Source organism: Ostrea edulis, chromosome 5, assembly GCF_947568905.1.
Source record: "Ostrea edulis chromosome 5, xbOstEdul1.1, whole genome shotgun sequence".
Classification (NCBI taxonomy): domain Eukaryota; kingdom Metazoa; phylum Mollusca; class Bivalvia; order Ostreida; family Ostreidae; genus Ostrea; species Ostrea edulis.
The window spans coordinates 78,867,616-78,889,836 of NC_079168.1; the positions used below are offsets into that span (position 1 = coordinate 78,867,616).

General features: G+C 36.7%; 2 protein-coding genes across 2 annotated transcripts; both read left to right on the top strand.

Annotated features, from left to right (window-relative positions):
• Positions 1-3,044: 3,044 nt before the first annotated feature.
• On the top strand, positions 3,045-8,130 carry LOC125652671 (uncharacterized). The gene is made up of 3 exons (XM_056166348.1): positions 3,045-3,147; positions 6,773-6,899; positions 7,427-8,130. The coding sequence occupies exons 2-3, from the start codon at positions 6,779-6,781 to the stop codon at positions 8,023-8,025; spliced, it is 720 nt and encodes a 239-aa protein (XP_056022323.1). The 5' UTR covers positions 3,045-3,147; positions 6,773-6,778; the 3' UTR covers positions 8,026-8,130.
• A 9,619-nt stretch (positions 8,131-17,749) lies between these two features.
• On the top strand, positions 17,750-21,745 carry LOC130055023 (uncharacterized). Its single transcript, XM_056166171.1, has 2 exons — positions 17,750-18,041; positions 21,150-21,745. The coding sequence occupies exons 1-2, from the start codon at positions 17,750-17,752 to the stop codon at positions 21,743-21,745; spliced, it is 888 nt and encodes a 295-aa protein (XP_056022146.1).
• The last annotated feature ends 476 nt before the right edge of the window (positions 21,746-22,221 follow it).

The following is a 22,221-nucleotide window of genomic DNA, read 5'->3' on the forward strand; positions in this document are numbered from 1 at the left end:
GATACCGAAATAAGTGTGCCCGTATTAATTATCGCTCGCCTCCTATCCGCCATCTTCGCTAGCCAAGGGTGACGCTCCACGGTTAGAAAGGAAACCAACATAGCCTACACCCTGCAGGTTGGGGGTATACTCGGTTGTCACCCCAGCGAAGATGCCTATCGGCCGATATTTTAGGCCTATCAATAGGAGTTGTTCCTCTTCGGCTTGCAGTCACTAGCAGTCTTTGAATATCATGTACTTTCAAAGTATGGAAAAGAGGCTGTTGCACAGAAGCGGGAATTTTCCTTAGTCGGAGCTCCTTGCAAACATTCGTGACGTAGAACTGACCTTCATTCATATTTATACTCATTGCGCATTTGCCATTTAAATACCTGAAGGATTCCCCAGTACTAGGGACAAACCTAATACATTTTATGTGTCAATACATTATACATGTAGTCTAAAGATACTTTTTGAAATCGTGAAAATTAAATTGTCTTCTTTTTTTCCTGAGTATCAGATACAATGTATACGGTTACATGTTACGAGTGTATCAGATATTTAATATTCTATATTATTACAGTCCAAAAGCTCTTATACTCATATGCTTTATTTTCTATAACCAACAATGGCAACTGTACATGACTCTGCCACAAAACAATATATGGGAAGTTTAATACGCATTAATAAAATTCAACATTATTCAAAGTACATGCAACTGTAAAAATTGATTCAACATAGCAATTTGCTACTGGAATACATATAAATTCAAACTGTTTAACGGTTATTTACCTCGTTTGGCCTTAAAGTTTTTCTTCCAAAGCTATGCAAAGTTCACAACGGTTTTTCGTAAAAGGCACCATGCCTTTGTCAACAACTTTCATTCAGAAAAACATACAAGTTCTCGTTAGCAGCCTTGACTATCAAAACACAGGTATTGCATGCTGTATTCGGCGTGTTTGTTGAGTCCTATTAACAAACTAAACAGTGCCCAGGTTGGAAGCTTATTTCAAACTCGGAACATGGTAATAAACAGATATTTGACATGAAACATTTATAAAAACTAGAAGCGTGTTTCAATTAAGAAAAAAAAATCTAGATGGAAAAGGAATATGAAAAAAAAAATATGTTCGTGAGGGAGTCGAACCCGGTCGTTTTAAAACTAGAAAGCATCTTTACACTTATCCTCTGAACCACGCAGTAGACCATACATTACTGAGGAAAATTAACGTACAGGTGAAGTTGAAAATAATACTAGTGAAGTCGTTTCGATTTTTTTAATTTTACAAAAAAATGCCCCCGTGAAACAAAATTTCAAAGCGACAGTTTTTTAGAGGAAAACTCGAAGAACATGCTCATGCTAAATTTATTTTGTTTCACGGAGGCAGTTTTTCTGAAATTCGGGGATACCCCTCCATTTTAACGCTGAAAATCATATAAATCACTTATTGCTTGATTTAAACTCGAAATATTTTGGCTAATTTTGTCAATACACGTCTTTTAAACTTATTTTCAAAAATTATTGAATGAAGACATACGTTCCAATTGGTGTTGTCATATATTTGAATAACTTAAATTTTTCGATCTTTCATGCAACACCTCTAGGGAAATTAACATGAGACGTGCAACACCTTCTTTTATAGAAAATGTGCTTCCGATATGTCAAAGCACATAATTTAACATATGTCTAAATACACAATTTAACAATCGTTTGAAATAAAATATATCGTATTTGACAATTGTGGTATATGTACATGTATCAATGGCGGATTTAAGGGGGGCGCAACCGCCCCCCCCCCCCTCTAAAATTTTCAAATTTAAGGTAAATCGTGGTATCTTGTTTAGAAAAATGTACTAAACGATAAAACAGGAATAATTCCTTCCACTCCTGGAGAAATAAATGACAAAATCTTTTGATTTCTTGTATTATTTTATTGGGAGAACTTATTTTTTTCCAAAAACCCTTAAAATTTACGTCATTTTATTAATTTCACCTTATCAAAAATGATAGAAAATAGTACAAATGACTGAATAAGAAACATATTTCAAGCCCTATAAAATTTGTAAAATCCAGGAGCTTCCGGGGGCTTCGCCTCCTGCCTCCCCCAGGGCTTGCCCTGGACCCACCGGAGGCCTCAAGGCTGCTCCCAGACCCCCTGCCTCATAAAGTGGCGCCCCCGTAACTGCAATTCCTGGACCTGCCCCTTTGTATGACCTTCAACGCGTTAGAATATCATGATGTTAGAGAAAAGAAAAAAGAAAAAAACAAAAAAGGTAATGTTTCAACCGATCTTGGTTGCCCTGAGTAAACACATGATTATCTAGTTCACATGAAATTGATAAGAGAGTTGCACGACAAGTAGGCCTAGCTTTTCTTGAACTTTATAATCGCGAGATTTGTGTTCTCCTGCGTTCTCCTTCAAACATATTGTCTTTCCTCGATTTCTAAAAATAGCTTCTCAGAAAAAGCCAATAAGTTTTCGGAAAGTATCGTCCTTTTTCATTAAGTTCAAATTATGATCCCTATGGTGTCCAAAGTTAAATGATCAACGATTTTCATGATAAACGGAAAACCTGACACACACAAAACACAATATGCGTGATAAACGCAAAACATGATACGATAGGATAAACGCACGATAGAAATGTCAAGAATAATGTTGCGGGTACTGTACCTCCCAAAGATTTGTGTTCGGTCTTGTTTTGCGTGATAATAATTAAACAAACAAAAATAGACAATAAAACTAAAAAAAAACTGTTCGGTGTGTAAAGATTAAATAAAAATGTTTGATGACTAGCACAATCAAAATAAATTTTAGGATCAACTAATGCCTGAGAAATGATGCAGAGATTGGAAAACCTTAGAGTGATCCGCAGTTCTGGACGCTCCAGATTATGCACCTTTAACCTTAAACCGAACAGAGAAGTTTGTGATTTTGTTTGTTTTTATTGTATAAGTATTATACTAACTTTTATTTAGTAAAATATATGGCGATTTATCTCTATTGATTAGCAAGACAACCATGGAGAAAGCCTTAGAATCCGCAAATTTTGTCTTCTTTTGAACTGTCCCCAAAATTCACCGTCTTTGATAAAGATAAACAGAGCGACCGATATAAAAGTCAGACACTCTGCCAAGTTCAAGAAGATCCGGAGGCTTTGGACGAGGTAGGTAGAGAATGTAACTTTATTGTGATCTACAAGAATGGAAATATAAAAAAAAAATACAACATCAAGGGTGGAGGTAAGAGGGAGGGGCAGCGGGAACACATCTCATTCCCACTTTCAGAGGGGGGGGGGGCACTCTTCATCAATGTCTTTTTTATATCATAATTAAAAAGTATAATCTATATTAAAAAAAAATATATGCATACAAGATTCATGGAAATTTTTTGATTTGTTTTGATTTTCATTAGAGTTATGTTACATAAATTCTCATCTTCACAATTTAACTCACGCGAATTTCCACGAATACCACGTGTATTTCTACAGTAATCAGTACAAGCAGTATATAATAGAATCAATGCATTACAGAAAAAAGTAATATAACGTTTTAGAGAGAGAGAGAGAGAGGGGGGGGGGGGTGTTGAAGCGTGATACTAAACCACAGGCACGGAACAGTACGAAAGATAACGTCCTTGTTTTGTTTGAATTAACGTCATCCAAAGAACATATTAATCTGAGAGTTTATTTTGAATTATGAGCACTATAAAAACAGATATCTTCGTTTTGCAACATTACAGGAAAAAATAATTAACCTGAGTTTTATTTTATGTTTGTTAACAAGCATTGCATTTTAGGCAGTATAAGGACGGGTTCATTGCTGATAAGAGGGTTGAAGGTTAAGATATACTCCGTCATACAAGCCTGAGACTGTACATACAATGTACAGTAAATGATTGAATACATAAAAATTCACTGAACCCAAGTCTCTGCATATAGTAGATAAATAAATATATAAATCCATTGAGCCAATGTGAATGCATAAACTTAGTGAAAATAAATTGATATTAAATTTAAAAACAGAACAGCTGATTTTTGTTTTTGTTTTGAAAATATAAAGGTACAACGTTCAATTCCTAGCAATAAATTCTGTACTTTGATTATATATGAGGAATCCCTGAACAAATTCGTAGTATTTCAATGCGAAATTTCATTTAGAATTACAACTGAATTTTGATATTAGATAAATAAAAATAAAAATGATAAAATAAAATTTTAACCGTTAATCCATTATATCTTGGAGCAGTATCAGTCAGAATAATTTGTTTATAATATATTTCGAGTAATCTGAATACATTGAATTACTCTTTGGTATGGTTGTAATTGTTTCAATAAGCTAAAGAAAATTATTTACATATTAAGTAGTTATTATTTTTTTCTAGAAAAAAAATATTTTATAAAAAAAAACAACAACTTTTTGTTAATATGTTTCTATTGTTATTGTTCCTGTCCATTTTCACACTTGTTTTATACGATTTCAAACACTTTTGACAATTTTGAATACCCAGATTAACCGACCTTTATGGTGGTAAAAAGAGGAAAGAAAAAAGAAGAAAAATTCTAAAGATGATATTCAAATTACTTGGAGGAATACGGATGTGTAGGGGTTTGCTGGGGGTTTTTCATATCATTATTTTGTTTCAAGAATTTGCCGAATATTTACTGTTGAAATTCCACCTTTTGTGGATTGACTATCATTTTAAATTTAATTACTCTTTCCTCAAAACCTCATTGCGGAATATTACTAGCACGGTCCATAAGTTTCAAGGGGCGTGGCTTGAACGGTGCGCACGTTCTATGAGCTTGAATGGAAGCTTTGGGAGTGTAGTAACAGGCTTCAGGATCGATATATAAAATCTTTTTCTTTTTTTAAAAATCTTATTCAATGAAATAAAAGGACGATTGAGCCGCGGAACCACCGCCTTATCGGTGACATGTTGCTTAGTGAAGATGCAACAATGTGTAGATGTTTTCGACACTAACGGTTATATTTGAACTTGCTAACCTGACTTTCAGAGAGATTAAGCATTAATTTAGACACCTATTTTCTCTCCAGTTTTTGTGTCTTGATTGCGTTTTGGCCGTTCGTTTTGTGTTTATGCACGTCAGTTTTGCATTTCTTGTTTGATTTCTAATCGATATCGCTGATTGCAGATCTAGCTTGTAGGTTTCAAAAATGCAACCTTCGATCATTTTCGTGATTCTTGCATTTAGTTAACATGAGGTATAGTTATAGTAAATCAAAACACATACATTTCAAACATGCCATCATTATATGCAAAAACAGTCAATGCGAATAGAATTTTTATAGATAATGATGATAACGATGAGTTATAATACGTGGAATGGGCTTGCGAATAAAGTTCATAAACCATATTGCGCGTGAATCATTCAATTTTCTGCAGCACGTATTATTCAAAATCTTGTATAGATGTCAATATGAAAATTAATCTGCACATCCTGTCCTTAATCTAGAACTTAGATAAAGACAGAAAAACCAATCAATGGTATAAAGAGAATATCAAACATGACGCGGGGAAGGGAGACAAGAATCTTTGACCTTGTAAAATCTTTGTGCAGGTTTTTTTGGGGGGGGGGGGGTTACGTGGGACAGGAAAGAGTGTCACCCTAAAGACTCAGCACTATCCCCAGTGTACTTACAGGTTTTCTTTCCCTTTTCTTGTTATTTTTTTATCAGGAGAATTTTTATGAGCTTCCCCCTTCACTATTTTCCCACCTGACTACGCTGCTGAACATCAGTAGTATGTATTGCTATATAATCTATATAATGATACATGTATAAGTTTAAACAACTTCTGTTTTGCTGAACTAGTGCACCATTAAGCATTAGTTCCGATTATCTCTGTTCTTCTTTGCACGCCATCTAGCGTCAATTCTGTTAATGATTGATGCGTTGGTGCTCGTTCGAATTGCAAAGGTTCCTGTTGATTTTACAATTGGGTCAGTTCATTTTGTTTCTACCCTCTCCGTCGCTCATACAATGCACCGGATGTTGTTGAGCAGGGATAAAGTTCATATGTAGAGATGACATGTACCATTCATTTAGGCGGTTTTTCTTCCTAATGCAAACTGACCTTAACAACCTTGTCTATGTCTTATATACACTGTATAGATGCACGTAATTGAGTGGGTGGACAACGTTTGATAAGAGTAAGGTAACGTGAGCTATATAGATAGATAAAAAATGACGTCATGTTTATATATTCTAGATCTATACTAGGGTCGATTGTGTTTGAGATTTTTATAACCATAACATTGATGCAGACTGCATGCATTTTAAAGTAGAAGAAAGTGAATCATTTTCCTCAGCGCTTACCTAGGCAGTGAACAGTATTTTCAATGAATCATGTGTCCGCAAGAAGAATGGTGCAAATCTACACCAAACAAACTTGTATATTATATTGTCAAAATGTGTTTTTAAAGGTTCTTGAGAGTTTTTCTGTATTACGATATATAACGTAAACTGCAAAATTTGCGGCCCCGTCCTGACTCCGGAAGTTATGCAATGACGATTGTTACATCTTTGTATTTTCAGATAACGATGGAGGCCCTGATATTACTAGCTGACTCTGGAAGTTATGAAATGACGATTGTTACATCTTTATATTTTCAGATAACGATGGAGGCCCTGATATTACTAGCTGACTCTGGAAGTTATGCAATGACGATTGTTACTTCTTTGTATTTTCAGATAACGATGAAGGCCCTGATATTACTAGCTGACTCTGGAAGTTATGCAATGACGATTGTTACATCTTTGTATTTTCAGATAACGATGAAGGCCCTGATATTACTAGCTTTGGTTGCATTCTGTAGCGGACACAAAGTCCACTTTAGTAACAATTGTTACAAAGAAGTATGGGTGGGTGTTCTTGGCAGCTCTATCCCTGACCAAGGTGAGAAATAGCAAAAATGTTGAGCACATTGCAATAGCAAAACATCTTTCCAACCGCAAATGTTTTTGCAAAGGGCCATAGTTCTTGTAAAAGTATTTCAAACGCGATGAAAATAGAAAATGACCGTTTTTGTATTAGTATGAATTGTTTTCTATCAATTAATCTTTACTTTCAAATCCAAATCGAAAAACATTACCCAAATTTTTACAAAAGATTACAATTGTGTGTAATTTAATGTTTTCCACTGAATTTAAAGATTTATGAATAATGCAAACATAAAAGTGGTCCCATAGAAAAGGTTTAGGTGAATATAGGTTTTTGGCAAGATCAAAACATTTGCAAATAGTTTACAAAGTTTTATAACTTTTGAGAGGGAGTGGGTATTTTATATTGTTGAAGTTAGATTACGGCGAACTTCCAGTAAACGCTACACATAATGTAAAAGTGTTGTGCAACTGGGTCCGTAAAAATCAGTTATGCTAATATGTTGTGTTTGAATAACCCCATTGAATGGTATCTTTCTTTAGGAGGCTTTAAGCTTCTCCACGGACACAGTCACACTGTTTACCTCCCATCTCATTGGTCCGGAAGGTTCTGGGGACGTACCGGATGTAGTGGATCTCGCTGTGAGACCGGTGATTGTGGTGGAGGTCGACTTCATTGTAGCGGAGCTGGAGGAGTCCCCCCGGTCACTCTCGCCGAAATCACCTTTGACGGTGCCGGAAACCAAGACTTTTACGACATCAGTCTGGTTGACGGTTTTAATCTTCCATTGAGCATGCGCCCAAGAAGTGGAACAACAGAGGGACCTTCAGGGGCATATTATTGCAAGCCTGCTGGTTGCTACACAGATATTAACAACATCTGTCCGAGTGGTATGAAGCTTTACGGATCTGGCGGAGTTGTAGCTTGCAAAAGCGCCTGTTTAGCGTTTGGAAGATCAGAGTACTGCTGCAGCGGATCTCACAACACACCACAGACATGCCCAAATTTCTCCTACGCTCAAACCTTTAAGAGTGCTTGCCCGCAAGCCTACAGTTACGCCTATGATGACAATAAGAGTACTTTCACCTGCCGTGGCGCCGGGGGGAGTCAGTCTGAATATGATATTACTTTCTGCGGATAGAATATCAATCCTAACATACATCGCAGTGACGATCTTAGAGTTTTACATGTGTTTTGTTATGAATACTTTAGTGTTACTGATTAAATTTACAAAATCATTTAAAAAGGTTTTGATTGAAGAAAAGATATAGACAGCTGCTTCTTCAACGAAAACGGAAAACGGAAATATTCATATCTAATGATCAGTCATTCAAAAACTTACTTTGTTAAACACCACTCTGATTCCACGCACAAGTACTCTGAAGTTGAAATAAAAAATATGCTAGAGTTCCTCATTGACAATATCTTCGTGGTCTTTGGTGATCAGGTCTTCCAACAGTCTGTTGGAATTCCCATGGGCACGAATTGTGCTCCTTTGTTAGCTGACCTGTTTTTATATTCATATGAAGCAGAATTTATTCAAAAACTTCTACGTGAGAAGAAAAAATCTCTCGCTGTGACCTTCAATTCGACTTTTAGGTATATCGATGACGTTTTGTCTATTAACAATGATAGCTTTCATTCATATGTCGATTTGATATATCCCTGTGAGCTCGAAATAAAGGACACCACAGAGTCGTCCAGTTCTGCTTCATACTTAGATATTTTATTGAAAGTAGACATTAACAGCAAACTGACAACTCAACTGTATGACAAATGGGATGATTTCATCTTCTCCATCGTCAACTTCCCACATTTATGTAGCAATATTCCATTATCACCTGCATATGGTGTTTATATATCTCAACTGATTCGATATGCAAGAGCTTGTTCTGGGTATAGTCAGTTTTTAAATCGAGGTAAGCTACTGACAAACAAGTTGATGGTACAGGGATTTCAACAGTCTCGATCGAAGTCAGCATTTCGCAAATTCTGTGGTCGTTATAACGATCTAGTTCGTCAATACAACCTCGCATTGGGTCAAATGTTGTCTGACGTGTTTCATACCGATTGTTAAGCCGTTCTTGGCACACTGATTTTGACTGCGGATAACTCCGTTTACCTGATCAGGATATGGGGCTCACGGCGGGTGTGACCGGTCAACAGGGGATGCTTACTCCTCCTAGGCACCTGATCCCACCTCTGGTGTGTCCAGGGGTCCGTGTTTGCCCAAATATCTATTTTGTATTGCTTGTAGGAGTTATGAGATTGATCATTGTTCGTTATCTTCACCTTGCATATAGGACCAAAGATTTTTTAATCTCAAATTATGTATTTAAAAATACGTAATCAAGGTTCACTAGTTTGGATTTTGGTGATTTTTTAAAGAGACACTACAGCTCATTTTGCGCAAAAATCATGAAATGACAATTTTCTCAGGGCTATCTCAATTTTTGTTGCATTGTTGAATGTATGAACTTTGCGAAAATAACGCTTATCTAAAGTTTAAAATTCTTGTTTTAACATAAAAATTTATACTTTTTGATAGCCTATACAAAAAATATCGAGTCTCCTCCTTCGGTCTTCAGACGCATGCGCATAGACAGTAAACAAGTGCAGCATGTCGTCCAGTGAGAGAAAGTGTAGTGGATAGATCCAGAATTTTGAAAGATTCTGTGAGAAAAGAGGTAACAATAAAATGAGATAAAACTCATACGTGAAATAAAATTGACCTTGGGATCAGTATGACCGTTGGAAAACAAAGAGCTAGGAGAAACGATTGTAACTCAGTGGCGGATCTAGGATTTCCGAAGGGGGATGTGAAAGTCCAATATCAGCCAAAGTAATCGGCCATTCTTGGTGCAAAATTTGGAGTTTCACTCACAATTTGTGGCGAAAAAAGGGAGGGGGATCCTGGCCCCCCTAAATCTGCCACTGGGACTAGCCGCGAAGACACTGCTTTAAAAGTAAGTGTTATTTTTATCTGAACACGACACGTGTTAACTAGTTGTAAAAACATCGGTCAATAGGAACATGGGAGAGTTTCTGTTGAAATAATGATTTACATAGTTATTTACTTATTATAATGAGCAGGGAATAATCTTATACTTGAAAGGTGAGTGTGGACCCCCTTGAAGGGGAATTTAAATAATTTCTTACACAACACCTTCGCTGTCATTCAAAACCACGTGATGTAAATAAACATTCAAAAGTCCGAGTCTGCATAAAGAAACCTTTGAATTCCGGATGATCTGCAAAGCGCAGTTTAGAGCAAATTGATGCATTCAATTGTTCAAAATTGTCAGTATCGATATGATTTTTATCATTTTATTAATACATGTTTTTAAAAACACTTTACTAAAATGTGGAAAATGAGCTGTAGTGTCTCTCTAACAAAAAGGTGAAGATAACGAACAGTGACCAATCTCATAACTCCTAAAATGAATACAATATAGAGAGTTGGGCAGACACGGACCCTGGATATACCAGAGGCGGGATCAGGTGCTTAGGAGGAGTAAAAATCCTCTGTCGACCGGTCACACCCGCCGTGAGTCCTATATATTTATCAGATAAACGGAGTAATTCGTAGTGAAAATCAGTCTGCCAAGAACGGCCTAAGAATTGGTATTAGGTGATTATATGGCCGATGAGGTAAAATATAAGATGTGTAGTTTTTATTATATCTTTTTTTTATCGAATATACTGTACATGTAAAGACATGTACATTTGAAATGGATCTTGGTCAGTGTTTTGTAACAATGTTCAGGGGTTTGTTTTCATGGTAGGTAGAAAGAATTGATATTCAGAATTTATATTTATATCTCATTGACTGAAGATTGAGAAATATACCTGGATGTAGTTTGTGGGCGGTAAAGCAGACCGAGCTTGCGAGGTCCATTTCCGCGCAGAATTGAGGCGGGCATGTCAGGGCCGTAACTGCCGATGAGGCAGACGAGGCAACTGCCTCGTCTGATTTTTTGGCAAAAAAGAAAATAAAATTATATAAATGTTATATTATAGGATATATGTTTAAAATGAAGACAAGCACCTTTGTCTTTGACACCATATTACGATTCTTTACATAGTACAAATGAAACACAAACATGATAAATTGGGATTTAAAAAGTGTCATTTTCAGTCGTAAAGTCAATCGGCGGCCCCCAATCCCCTGCCTCCCCTGATTTAGAACCCTACTTACGGCCCTGCATGTATACCCCGTTATTCAGTCCATTCATCAATTTATTACACAATTTTCTAATTTTACTAGATACAACCCGCTCAAGTGCGAGATAATTAATTAATTCATAAACGTAAAGAACCCTTGATGCACGAGGGTTGATCCATAGGTTTTTGGAGTTTTTATCTAGAATTTCATTGTGATGAATCAACGACATAAAATATATATGACGCTTAATAATCATAAAGGGCGAAGTACGATGATGGGACACATACATGTAAATTTAATCAGTGACTGAAATTATTATACAGTCGTATAATTTGTCAGTAATTATCATTACACTTGATTTTTATGAAAATTCCTAAACTGGCACTTAATTACAGTCAGAAATAGTAAATTCTCTATCTATTCCTTTTTAATGACACAATGAATTGAAGACTGCAATGTGTTGTGCGACCCCTATGCACTGTGAAAAATGTATCCTATTTTTGTCTTTTCTTTTGACCTGTCCCCAAAATTCACCGTCTTTGATAAAGATAGAACAGAACCACCGATATAAAAGTCAGACACTCTGCCAAGTTCAAGAAGATCCGGAAGCTTTGGACGAGGTAGGTAGAGAATGTAACTTTATTGTGATCTACAAGAATGGAAATATAAAAAAAAAATACAACATCAAGGGTGGAGGTAAGAGGGAGGGGGCAGCGGGAACACATCTCATAAGTGGGGGGCCACTCTTCGTAAATGGTTTTTTAAATATTTAATATCAATGTTAAAAAGTAAATTCCGTAAAAAAGAAAATCATAAGCACACAAGATGTATCATTAAATTTGTTCTGATTCGAAGATTTTCATTAGAATCATGTCGTATAAATGCTCATCTTCGTAGGTGAGATCACGCAAACACAGTATATAATAGAAGCATTGCATTACTAATGTTTAGTAATATTACGTTTTAGAGAGAGGGAGAGAGACTTGAAGCATGCCAAACCACAAACGCGGAACGGTTGTTGGACTTGTGTGTGGACCTCTTCCCACCCTCGTTTTGTTTGAAATAACGTCATCCAAACAAAATAATCTTACATGCAAAAGCTAAAATTAAAAACAAAAAGAGCTTATTTCAAATTATGAGCACTAGATAAACAGATATGTTCGTTTTACAAAATGATAGGAAAAGACTTCTTTCACATGTCTTAACAAAAGGAATGATCCCTGTACAAATACAAGAATTAAATCTGTTTGTCTTGATGTATGCAGACGACATGGTTATTTTTTCCGAAAGTGCTAATGATTTGCAGAGCATGCTGGATACACTTTTTACCTATACCACAAAGTGGGATCTTTCAGTGAATGTAGAAAAAACAAAAATAGTTATTTTCAGAAATGGGAGTAAAATTAGCAGTAATGAAAGGTGGCATCTGAATGGGGAGCCTATAGAAATTGTTGATAAATTCACATACCTGGGTGTTTTAATGAATTACAATGGAAAGTTTAGCACCACACAAAAGCAATTGGCCAGCCAGGGCAGAAAAGCAATGTTTTCCTTGAAATCTAAAGTCAGCCAAATGTATTTAAACACAGAAACAATGTTATCCTTATTTGATACATATGTTGCAAGTATACTTAATTACAGTTGTGAAGTTTGGGGTAGCCATAGTGCAAAGGATGTTGAAAAAGTGCACTTGGAATATTTGAAGTCTGTACTGGGTGTCAGGAAAAATACAAATAATGGTATGGTGTATATAGAAACAGGCAGACTGCCCATGAACATTGTTCGCTGGTTTAGAATTTTTAAATTTTGGTTTAAATTATTACAAAGTGAAAATTGTATTTTGAAAACATGTTACAAAAGTTTACGTGAAGAAGCAGACAAGGGTGGAAATCGTGTGATTAATTGGGCTATCCATATAAAAAACAAACTATTTGATATAGGTTTGGGTCATATTTGGTGTAATCAAGAATATAATGGCGTATATTGTAATACTTATTTCCCAATAATTAAGCAAAGAATTTCTGATATTTTTGTGCAGAGTATTGTTGAACAAATCAACTCCTCACCAAGATGTAAAATTTATATGTACATTTATGACTATTTTTCATTGCAATTTTACTTGATGAAGGCTATACCACATGTTTATAAAAAAAACATATTAGTAGAATTAGAATGTCTTCGCATAATCTTGCCATTGAGAGTGGACGTCATTTTAATGTAGCAAGAAATAACCGCTATTGTAAACTTTGTAATTTAGATATTGAGGATGAATTTCATTTCATTCTAAAATGCCCTTACTTTATTGAATTACGCAGGAAATATATCAAGAAGTATTATTGGAAAAACCCATCTGTTTTTAAACTTATACAATTATTAAGTGTAAAAAAATTCAAAGAGTTGTGTAATTTGGGGAAATATCTTTACTGTGCCTTTAATTTACGTAATGATTTACTTATGTAGCATTCTCTGTCTATAAATTCACATCAGTATTGTGTAACATACCATATAATGTCATGCCATGCCATACTATACAATTGTTAACTTGTTTATTATTTTTGTAAACATGTATGCCATAAGACGTATGTCTTCAGCAATAAAGAATAATAAATGTCATGCGAGGCAGTATATGGACGGGTTCATTGCTGATAAGAGGGGTTGAGTATATATAGTAAATAATTGAATTTATAAAGTCACTGAACCAAGTCTCTACATAGAGTAGATAAATGAATATATAAATTCATTGAACCAATGATAATGCGTAAATTTAGTAAAAATGAATCAATATGTCTTTGTTGTTGTTGTTGAATGTTTGAAAAAGTTCAACGTTCAACTCCTAGCAGTACATTCTGTACTTTGATTATATATGAGGAATCCCCGAACAAATTTGTAGGATTTCAATGCGAGATTTCATTTAGAATAAAACTGAATTTTGATATTAGACATATATTGGAGAAATAATTTTGAATACAGTACTTTTTGGCGTGATTGTAATTGCTTCAGTAAGCTAAGAGAACTATTTGCATATTACGCAGTGGTGTGTTTTTTTCTATTTTTTCTTCTTCTGATAAACATATTTTTCTCATATAATGTTTCTATCGCTCTGTTCCATTTTCGCACCTGTTTGCATGACGTCAAATACTTGTCAATTTCGATAACCCAGATTAACCGACCTTTATGGTGGTAAAACAAAAATGAAGAAAAAAAGAGAGAAAGTATTGAAATTACTTGGGGTATGGATGTATCGGGTTTTGCTGGGGGTTTTCATATTATTTTGTTTAAAGAATTTGCCGAATTTTTACTGTTGAAATTCCATCTTTGGTGGATTGACAATTATTTTTGATTACTCATTCCTCAAAACCCTATTGCAGAATATTACTAGCACGGTGGGTATGTATTTTTTGGTATGAAAATGCTCATTAAGAACTGTACTACATGATGTGAAAGTACAACTTCTGAAAAGTTTACTTTAAGGAAGCAGGGTCAGGTCAAAGATGAGTAATTTTGGTAAGAACAGATAGGCAAAATTAATAGAGTGGTGCAACCTGAAGGACTCTACGTTGACAATGATCGAGTGATGCTAACTTTTTGTCACGTGACCAAAACATATGGGGTAGGCTAAAACAATGAAAAACACCAAATAATAATATATCACCCTCTACTAAGTTTATGACAATATTTTTTTAAAGAGGAACGCGATTACATAAAAATTATTATTTTACAATAATGTTATATGAGGAACAAATTTACCAATCTGTTTAGTACTACCTTAATCTAACTGAAAGTCAGATTAGCAAGTTCAGATACTTTATAAACCGTTAGTGTCGGGAAAGTATTCACTAGGAAACATCTCACCGATAGGGTAATGTTTTCAAAGCTCAATCATCCTCTTATTTCATTGAATAAAAAAAAAAATGATTTGATATAAAGATCCTGAAGCGCCCTAATACACTCCCAAAGCGTTCTGTTTCATTCCATTCAACCTCATAGAAACGTGCACACCGTTCAAGCTACGCCCCATGTAAAGGCGTGAGAGTTTGTTTACATCGAAGTCAAGCACGTGCAAAATCAGCTGGTCAAAAGCCAAATCACCCACCTCTACAACAAAAACTCAAAAAAATATTTAAATCCTTCTTTCATGGTTTTTACTCACAAAATTTCAAACACAATACTTGAATTTACATCTCACAAAAAATTGGAGAGCCTACCTCATAAGGAAAGTCCCATAGAACATGCAAAGTTCCAGGAATTATTTTCTTTCGGCCATGATTCGAAGTGAACCTCCACATAAATAGAATGATGCAACCTGCAATAAAAATATGGTTTCTTTAAATTTCAATAAACTTCATAAAAAAGAAGTTGAATGATATGTGTGTGTGTGTGACTGTACATTCATTTTTTGGATTTCTGATCTTTATGAAGTGAAACAGGCCTTGGATAAATGAGGTGTGTTTGGATGAAATTGAGTCCATTTTGAGCAATTCTGATAGAAAATGTGTGTGTGTGAAATTTGGATTTTTCACCTATTTGTTTGTAATGGATGACAGTGATTTTTTTTTAATATTATTGTGGAAGGCCTTACCTTGTATATAGGAAAATTGTTGGTGATTTTGTGTGGTATACTTATATTTTATTGAGATTTGATGTGTAAAATTGCAATTGAAATGTGATGATGTTCTTGATTAAACTTATCAAATTTAATTAATGTGTTGTTCAATTCCTTTGAAATATAGTTGGTATCATGTAGAATTATCTTATCTTTAATTGTAATGGGAAGATGGAGAACATTACTCACTGCACCCAGCAAGGCATTCTGATTTTCCTGGACATGGTCAAGTTGAGCTGTCAAGGGTGGTCCTGTAGAAACAAGATAATACATATTGTCACTTTGGGAGATGTTAAGCATCCAAACATCAAACTCAATCATTAGACTTCAGATAACAGAAAGAGAAAGACAAAACTAGCATTACAGTCAAAAATTGGTAAAAATGAAGGGAAAAAGTAAGGCAAAAAAAGTGGATATTTCAGAGTAAAAGATGGCCGCCACAGGGGGTCAGCCCATGGAGGATGGGAGAGAAGGGGAAAGAGATTAAATACACCAGGAAACAGACTCTGGAGGAAGTCAGTAAAACGGGAGCATGCATATTACAAGACCATGCAGACAGTAGGCAGTCTTTAAGCACCATCACGCAACTGCAGCCAAGGGGCACCTGTGACGAGACCAAAACTCCCTGCATCCCCGACAACGAGAACACATACAGACTTTTTCACATGGGAAAACTGTGTGAAATGTTCAACTTAGCTTACCACCAGCACAAACTAGAGAGCCCAAACTGCCCTACCAACCTTCAATTTGACTACCCAGCTGAACAACAAAAGGGAGTCTGCTGGGTAGAGAGCCTAAAGTGCAAGTACTGCACTTACCACAGCCAGAGTACCAAACTCTACGAGGCAGTCGACACCGGAAAACGTGGACCCAAGCCAGCAAAGCCAAACCTATCTGTGTGGGTAGCCCTCCTGGACAATCCCATCATGGGAACTGGACTGCAGGAAATTTTCCATGCCCTCAACTGTCCAGCACCCTCAGCCAATTGTTTACAACAAAATGCAAACAAGGTTGGGCCCATGATTGTGGAAATGGTTCAGAAGGACTTACGAAGAGAAAGGGCTCACCTCAAAGACCTCATCGAGAACTGTGGGTTCCCACGGGAGACACTAATACTTGTGGAAGGTGATGGACGGTACAATAATCCTCTGTACTGGTCTCGAGACAGAAATCCTTTTCAGCCAGCAACCCAGGCAACATATACCATGTCTGAAAATGTAACGGAAGAGAAACAAATTATTGGTTGCATCACCAAAAACAAGCTCTGCAAGAGAAGATCACAGGAAATCCCATGCCCGGAACACCCTGGAAAATGCACAGCCAACCTACAACTACAGGATCCCATAGGGAGAGAGGACAAGGCAACAGAGGAAATCTGCCGGGAATTTCTCAACGATCAGGAGCCCACACTAATCAGCCATTTCACCACAGACGGGGATAGTGCTGCTTTCCAGGGCGTCGAGAGGGCCATGACCGAGTCTGGTCAAGCGGTAGAATCCTTGAGGGACACCCGTCACCTAGCCCAGTCCCAGAAAAAAGCAGTTGACAATGCCAAGTTCAGCGAGGGAATGTTTCCTGGACATACAGCTGCCCAAAAACTGGCCGTCAAAAGAAAATTCTCGGTGGACTTCATGAAGAGATGCACCGCAGAATACGACGTAGCAGTCAAGAAGTTCCGAGGTGACGCAGCAAAGCTGGTCAACACCCTGAGTTATGCTACGGATGCCATAATACACTGCTACTCGGGCAGATGTGGCAAGACTTGTGCCGAACACTCTCTCGTCTGTGGCGGCACACCCGAAAGACACTGGGGCAAAGACTACCTCCCAACCCATGCCAGAACACTTAACCCGACTGATGACGATGAGGAAACCTTACGCCAGCTCATAAACTTCCGATTCAGCCGGACAACACTCATAGCCACCAGATATGGGACCAACATTCAGAAGTCTGAGGGACTACATCGCGGGTATTCAAAATCCAACCCAAAGAATGTTACCTGTTCTCGCAAGCTGTGCGCTATTTGAGAGATCTGTATTTTAATCAGATTGCTGTTCTCGGAACTTTGAGCCTCAGATCTTCTCCTCTATACACCGGATGAACCATGGACCCGGAAAATCGACTGCCCTCAAGTGTACTGCACTCGGTTCAACAATTCCTGAAGGCACTTGTCTTACGCGGCAACTGAAAAGAAAGCAAGAGTTGTACGAACACAGCAAACAGAGGAAAAGATCTAAGACCTATCGTACCAGGAGACAAGTCCTTGTGAGAGAAAAATTCGATCTATATTTCCAGAGAGGAACCGTGACTCAAACAGGGTATCCGAAGGGCATGAGTGATCCCCCCTTACCACAGTGTAGCCCAAGGACAAGTAATGAACATTCCTACAGTAAGCAGGAAAAAAATAATGTCGGGTGAAATTTGACTTACCTCGATTTAACTTTCAAAAAGACAAACTGGATATCCCGGGTGCTTCAGGCAGACTTTAGGTACTAAATGTGTACATGTTTGCCTTTCTTTATTTATGTGTGGTGCTTCTAAACTTAAATGAAGTGGATTAATGCAAAGACTGTTGTGACATATGTGTGATACATGTTTATTATGTGGAATGTGTAATGCATTTGTATGTAACATGTACATGAGCCTGTGTGCCAATAAAACTTTACGTGTACCCTCTGGAAATGTTATTTTAACTCTGCCATAGATATTCCATATAAATAGAGTGATGCAACCTGCATACATCTGCTGAAATCTTAGCCGAACCCAGTGAGAAACGCGGAATTTCATTGGACGGCAAAAATAAGTATAATCGATCGCGTCAAATTGGAAGTTCCCGACCTATTTTTGGTCCTATGTGGAAAAAATAATTCCTTATATTCACCTGGAAGGTCACGTGCAGGTAAACATAACGTAGTATGATTTCTACATTGTTGGATCTCAGCCAATGAGAGAGCTAGGAATTATTCAATCATATTTATCACATACGTCAAATTTATGCGCGTACGGTTAGCCGTAGATTGTTAGACGATGTCGTTTGAGCGTTTGTAATAAACACGAATACCTGCATCGATTTACGAAAAATCGCATGACAGTGATTGATCAAATGTCAACAGACGTAAGTTTTTTCTGCTTTGTTGTTTATATAACATTCAGTATAATAAAACAAATATTGCATGTAGTTGAGGGTAACATTGAAAATGTTCACCCCTCCAAAAACCATTGTCAACCTCGACTATACCTCGGTTGACAATGGTTTTCTTGAGGTGAAAATTTTCATTGTTACCCTCAACTACATGCAATATTTATATAATATTATATATATTTTAAGATATCTTACGAAAATGAATTTATCAGATATCTTCTATTTTATAAGAATCTTGTCTAATATACTAGATATCTTTTAAAGTTGATGAGATGTCTTGTATAGTTTATAAGATATCTTATATATTTTATGAGATACATGTATCTCATAAACTGTAAATTATTTGAAATATCTTTTAAAATTTATTCGATATCTTATCAAAAATAGAAGATATATCATAAACCATTTAAGATAGTTTTTTAGAGGAATAAATACATGTAACTATGGCGTATCAAAGTCCCCCCCCCCTCTTTTTTCCGTCACAGATTGGGAGTAAAACTCAAGATTTTGCACCCAAAATGGCTGAGTATGTTGGCTAATATATACTAGAGGAAAAAAGAAACTGTGCATTATAACATTTAGGATATTTTTTTCTATATTTATTGTTTGTATTTATAAAATCTAAACAATCGATAAAGGTGATGTTTTTAACAATATCGGATAGTACCCGACTCAGATGCACGGACTTTTTCATGGTTAGTGAATACATGTTGTTTATTGAACTGTTCGTACGCACTAGTTTTACTGGTCAATACTGTTTGGAGTAAGAAGTGTAAAAGGTTTATTTGGACACTATTCGCTCAGGAAAGCACTTTAGTTTTGACAAAATTTACCCTTCTGTCATGCCATGACTCAGCAAAAACAAACGCAATCGTGCTGTTGGGATGCTTCAAGCTGGAATGGCATAAAATATCGTAGCAAGACACTTTGGAGTTCATCGGAACACCATCCGGTCATTATGGAGACGTTTCCAACAATCTGGTAACACTCGGGATCGACCCAATCGGAACTCCTCGAATGTCTCGCGCACTCAACATAGATCTCGGATGTAATACAGTGGCATCCATGAGTGAATTTGATGCATTGCCAATTCGACGTTAACATTAATGGATTATGAAATATTGTAACGAATACATTTGTTAACAGTATTACCAAAAATAAAATTTGTTCATTGTTATTTTTTATTACTTTTTCATATATTAAATAATGTACAGTTTCTTTTTTCCGTTAATATATAACTTTCACTCCTCCCCCTCACCTTTTTTTCCCGGAAATCCTTGGTCTGCCGTGAAGTCCTGCATGTGTTTCCCCAAGCTCTTGGTTTTCTATTAGTCATACTAATTCCAACGTACATTTTAGTTCGCGTATGGGTTTTATTTCGTTCTATCTCTACCGCTTTTCTCGCAAAATCTTGTCAAAATTCTGAGCATACTTACTGTACGCCTCCTCTCACTGGGTGACATGCTGCACTGTTTACCGTCTGCGCGCACACGTCTGAAGACCAAAAGGAGGAGACGCAATGTTTTCTTATTTATTATAATATTATTATCATTTTGTATAGGCCGTCAAAAATAATTAATATTTGCGTTAAAACGTTAAAAACGAAAATTAATGTTATTTTCGCAAAATTCATTCATTCAACTCTGCAGCAAAATTTGAGAATTAAACTTCTAAAGAAATTGTCATTTCATGCTTTTTGCGTAGAATGAGCTCTGTGATACATGAAATGCACCAATAAAACGATTGCATTTTTGAAAGATTTAAATTTTTTGAAATGTTTTTCCATTGAATTTTAAAGTAAAAGTAGCTCAATGGTAGAGCATTCGCTTCGTAACCGAGAGATCGTAAGTTCGAGCCCCGTTCATACTATGGCCACGTCAAACCTAAGACGTAAACAGACTTGTAGGTAATCATTACTCCTTTGTCAAACGCTTGGCATTTAGAAGTGAAAAGTACGGGTCCATCGGATATGACCTTATAAACGGCAGGCGTTAACGAACCCTCACTGCTGTACTTCAACTCCAGCTGATGACGTCTCAATATGAGTGAAAAATTCTCGACGGGACGTAGAACATTGAATCAATCAAGTAAAGATTTGTGAATAATGTAAAAATAAAGATGAGTTTCTGTTGCAAAAAAAATGGGATTTTGGCAATATTAAAACATTTAGAAATAGTTTTACTAAATTTTATTAAAAAACTTTTTGGGTACCCCATGTCCTTAAAATTAGATTACGGTGAACTTCCAGTAAACGCTATACATAATGTAGAAGTATTGTGCAACTGGGTCCGTTAAAATTAGCAATGCCAGTATGTTGTGTTTGAATAAACCCATTGAATGGTCTCTTTTTATGAGGCTTTAAGCTTTCCCACGGACAAAGTCGCACTGTTAACCTCCCATCTCATTGGTCCGGAAGGTTCTGGGGACGTACCGGATGTAGTGTATCTCGCTGTGAGACCGGTGATTGTGGTGGAGGTCGACTTCATTGTAGCGGAGCTGGGGGAGTCCCCCCGGTCACTCTCGCCGAAATCATCTTTGACGGTGCCGGAAACCAAGACTTTTACAACATCAGTCTGGTTGACGGTTTTAATCTTCCATTGAGCATGCGCCCAAGAGGCGGAACAACAGAGGTACCTTCAGGGGCATATTATTGCAAGCCTGCTGGTTGCTACACAGATATTAACAACATCTGTCCGAGTGGTATGAAGCTTTACGGATCTGGCGGAGTTGTAGCTTGCAAAAGCGCCTGTTTAGCGTTTGGAAGATCAGAGTACTGCTGCAGCGGATCTCACAACACACCACAGACATGCCCAAATTTCTCCTACGCTCAAACCTTTAAGAGTGCTTGCCCGCAAGCCTACAGTTACGCCTATGATGACCAAGAGAGGACTTTCACCTGCCGTGGCGCCGGGGGTAGACAGTCTGAATACGATATTACTTTCTGCGGATAGAATATCAATCTTAACATATATCGCAGTGACGATCTTAAGAGTTTTACATGTGTTTTGTTATGAATACTCTTTTGAAATTAGATTGTTACTGATTAAATTTACACCAAAAAAAATGCATGTAGGTGTGAATAATTTTGAAAAAAAAAAAGCTAAAAAAAATTCTTGTTAAAGGTTTAGATTTAGCTCGGATTATTTCCCGCGCTCTAGTCGTTAGAGCTCGCAGTACGAGCCAGCGTTTCCCACTGTCTCGCTGCGCTCGCTACAAAGCACAGAGTTTGTAACAAGCTCTTGAATAGATATGATAAAGCACAGAGAAATTCACTATATGAATAGATACCCACTTCCATTCCTATTCGAGGTTGAACTTACGACTTGCGAAACCAAATCCGATACCGCTCGATAAAACACTTGCAACATGATGAAGAATGCAGAAAAAGCAAAATCTTACGATGAATGCCTTGTTTCCGTACCTGAAG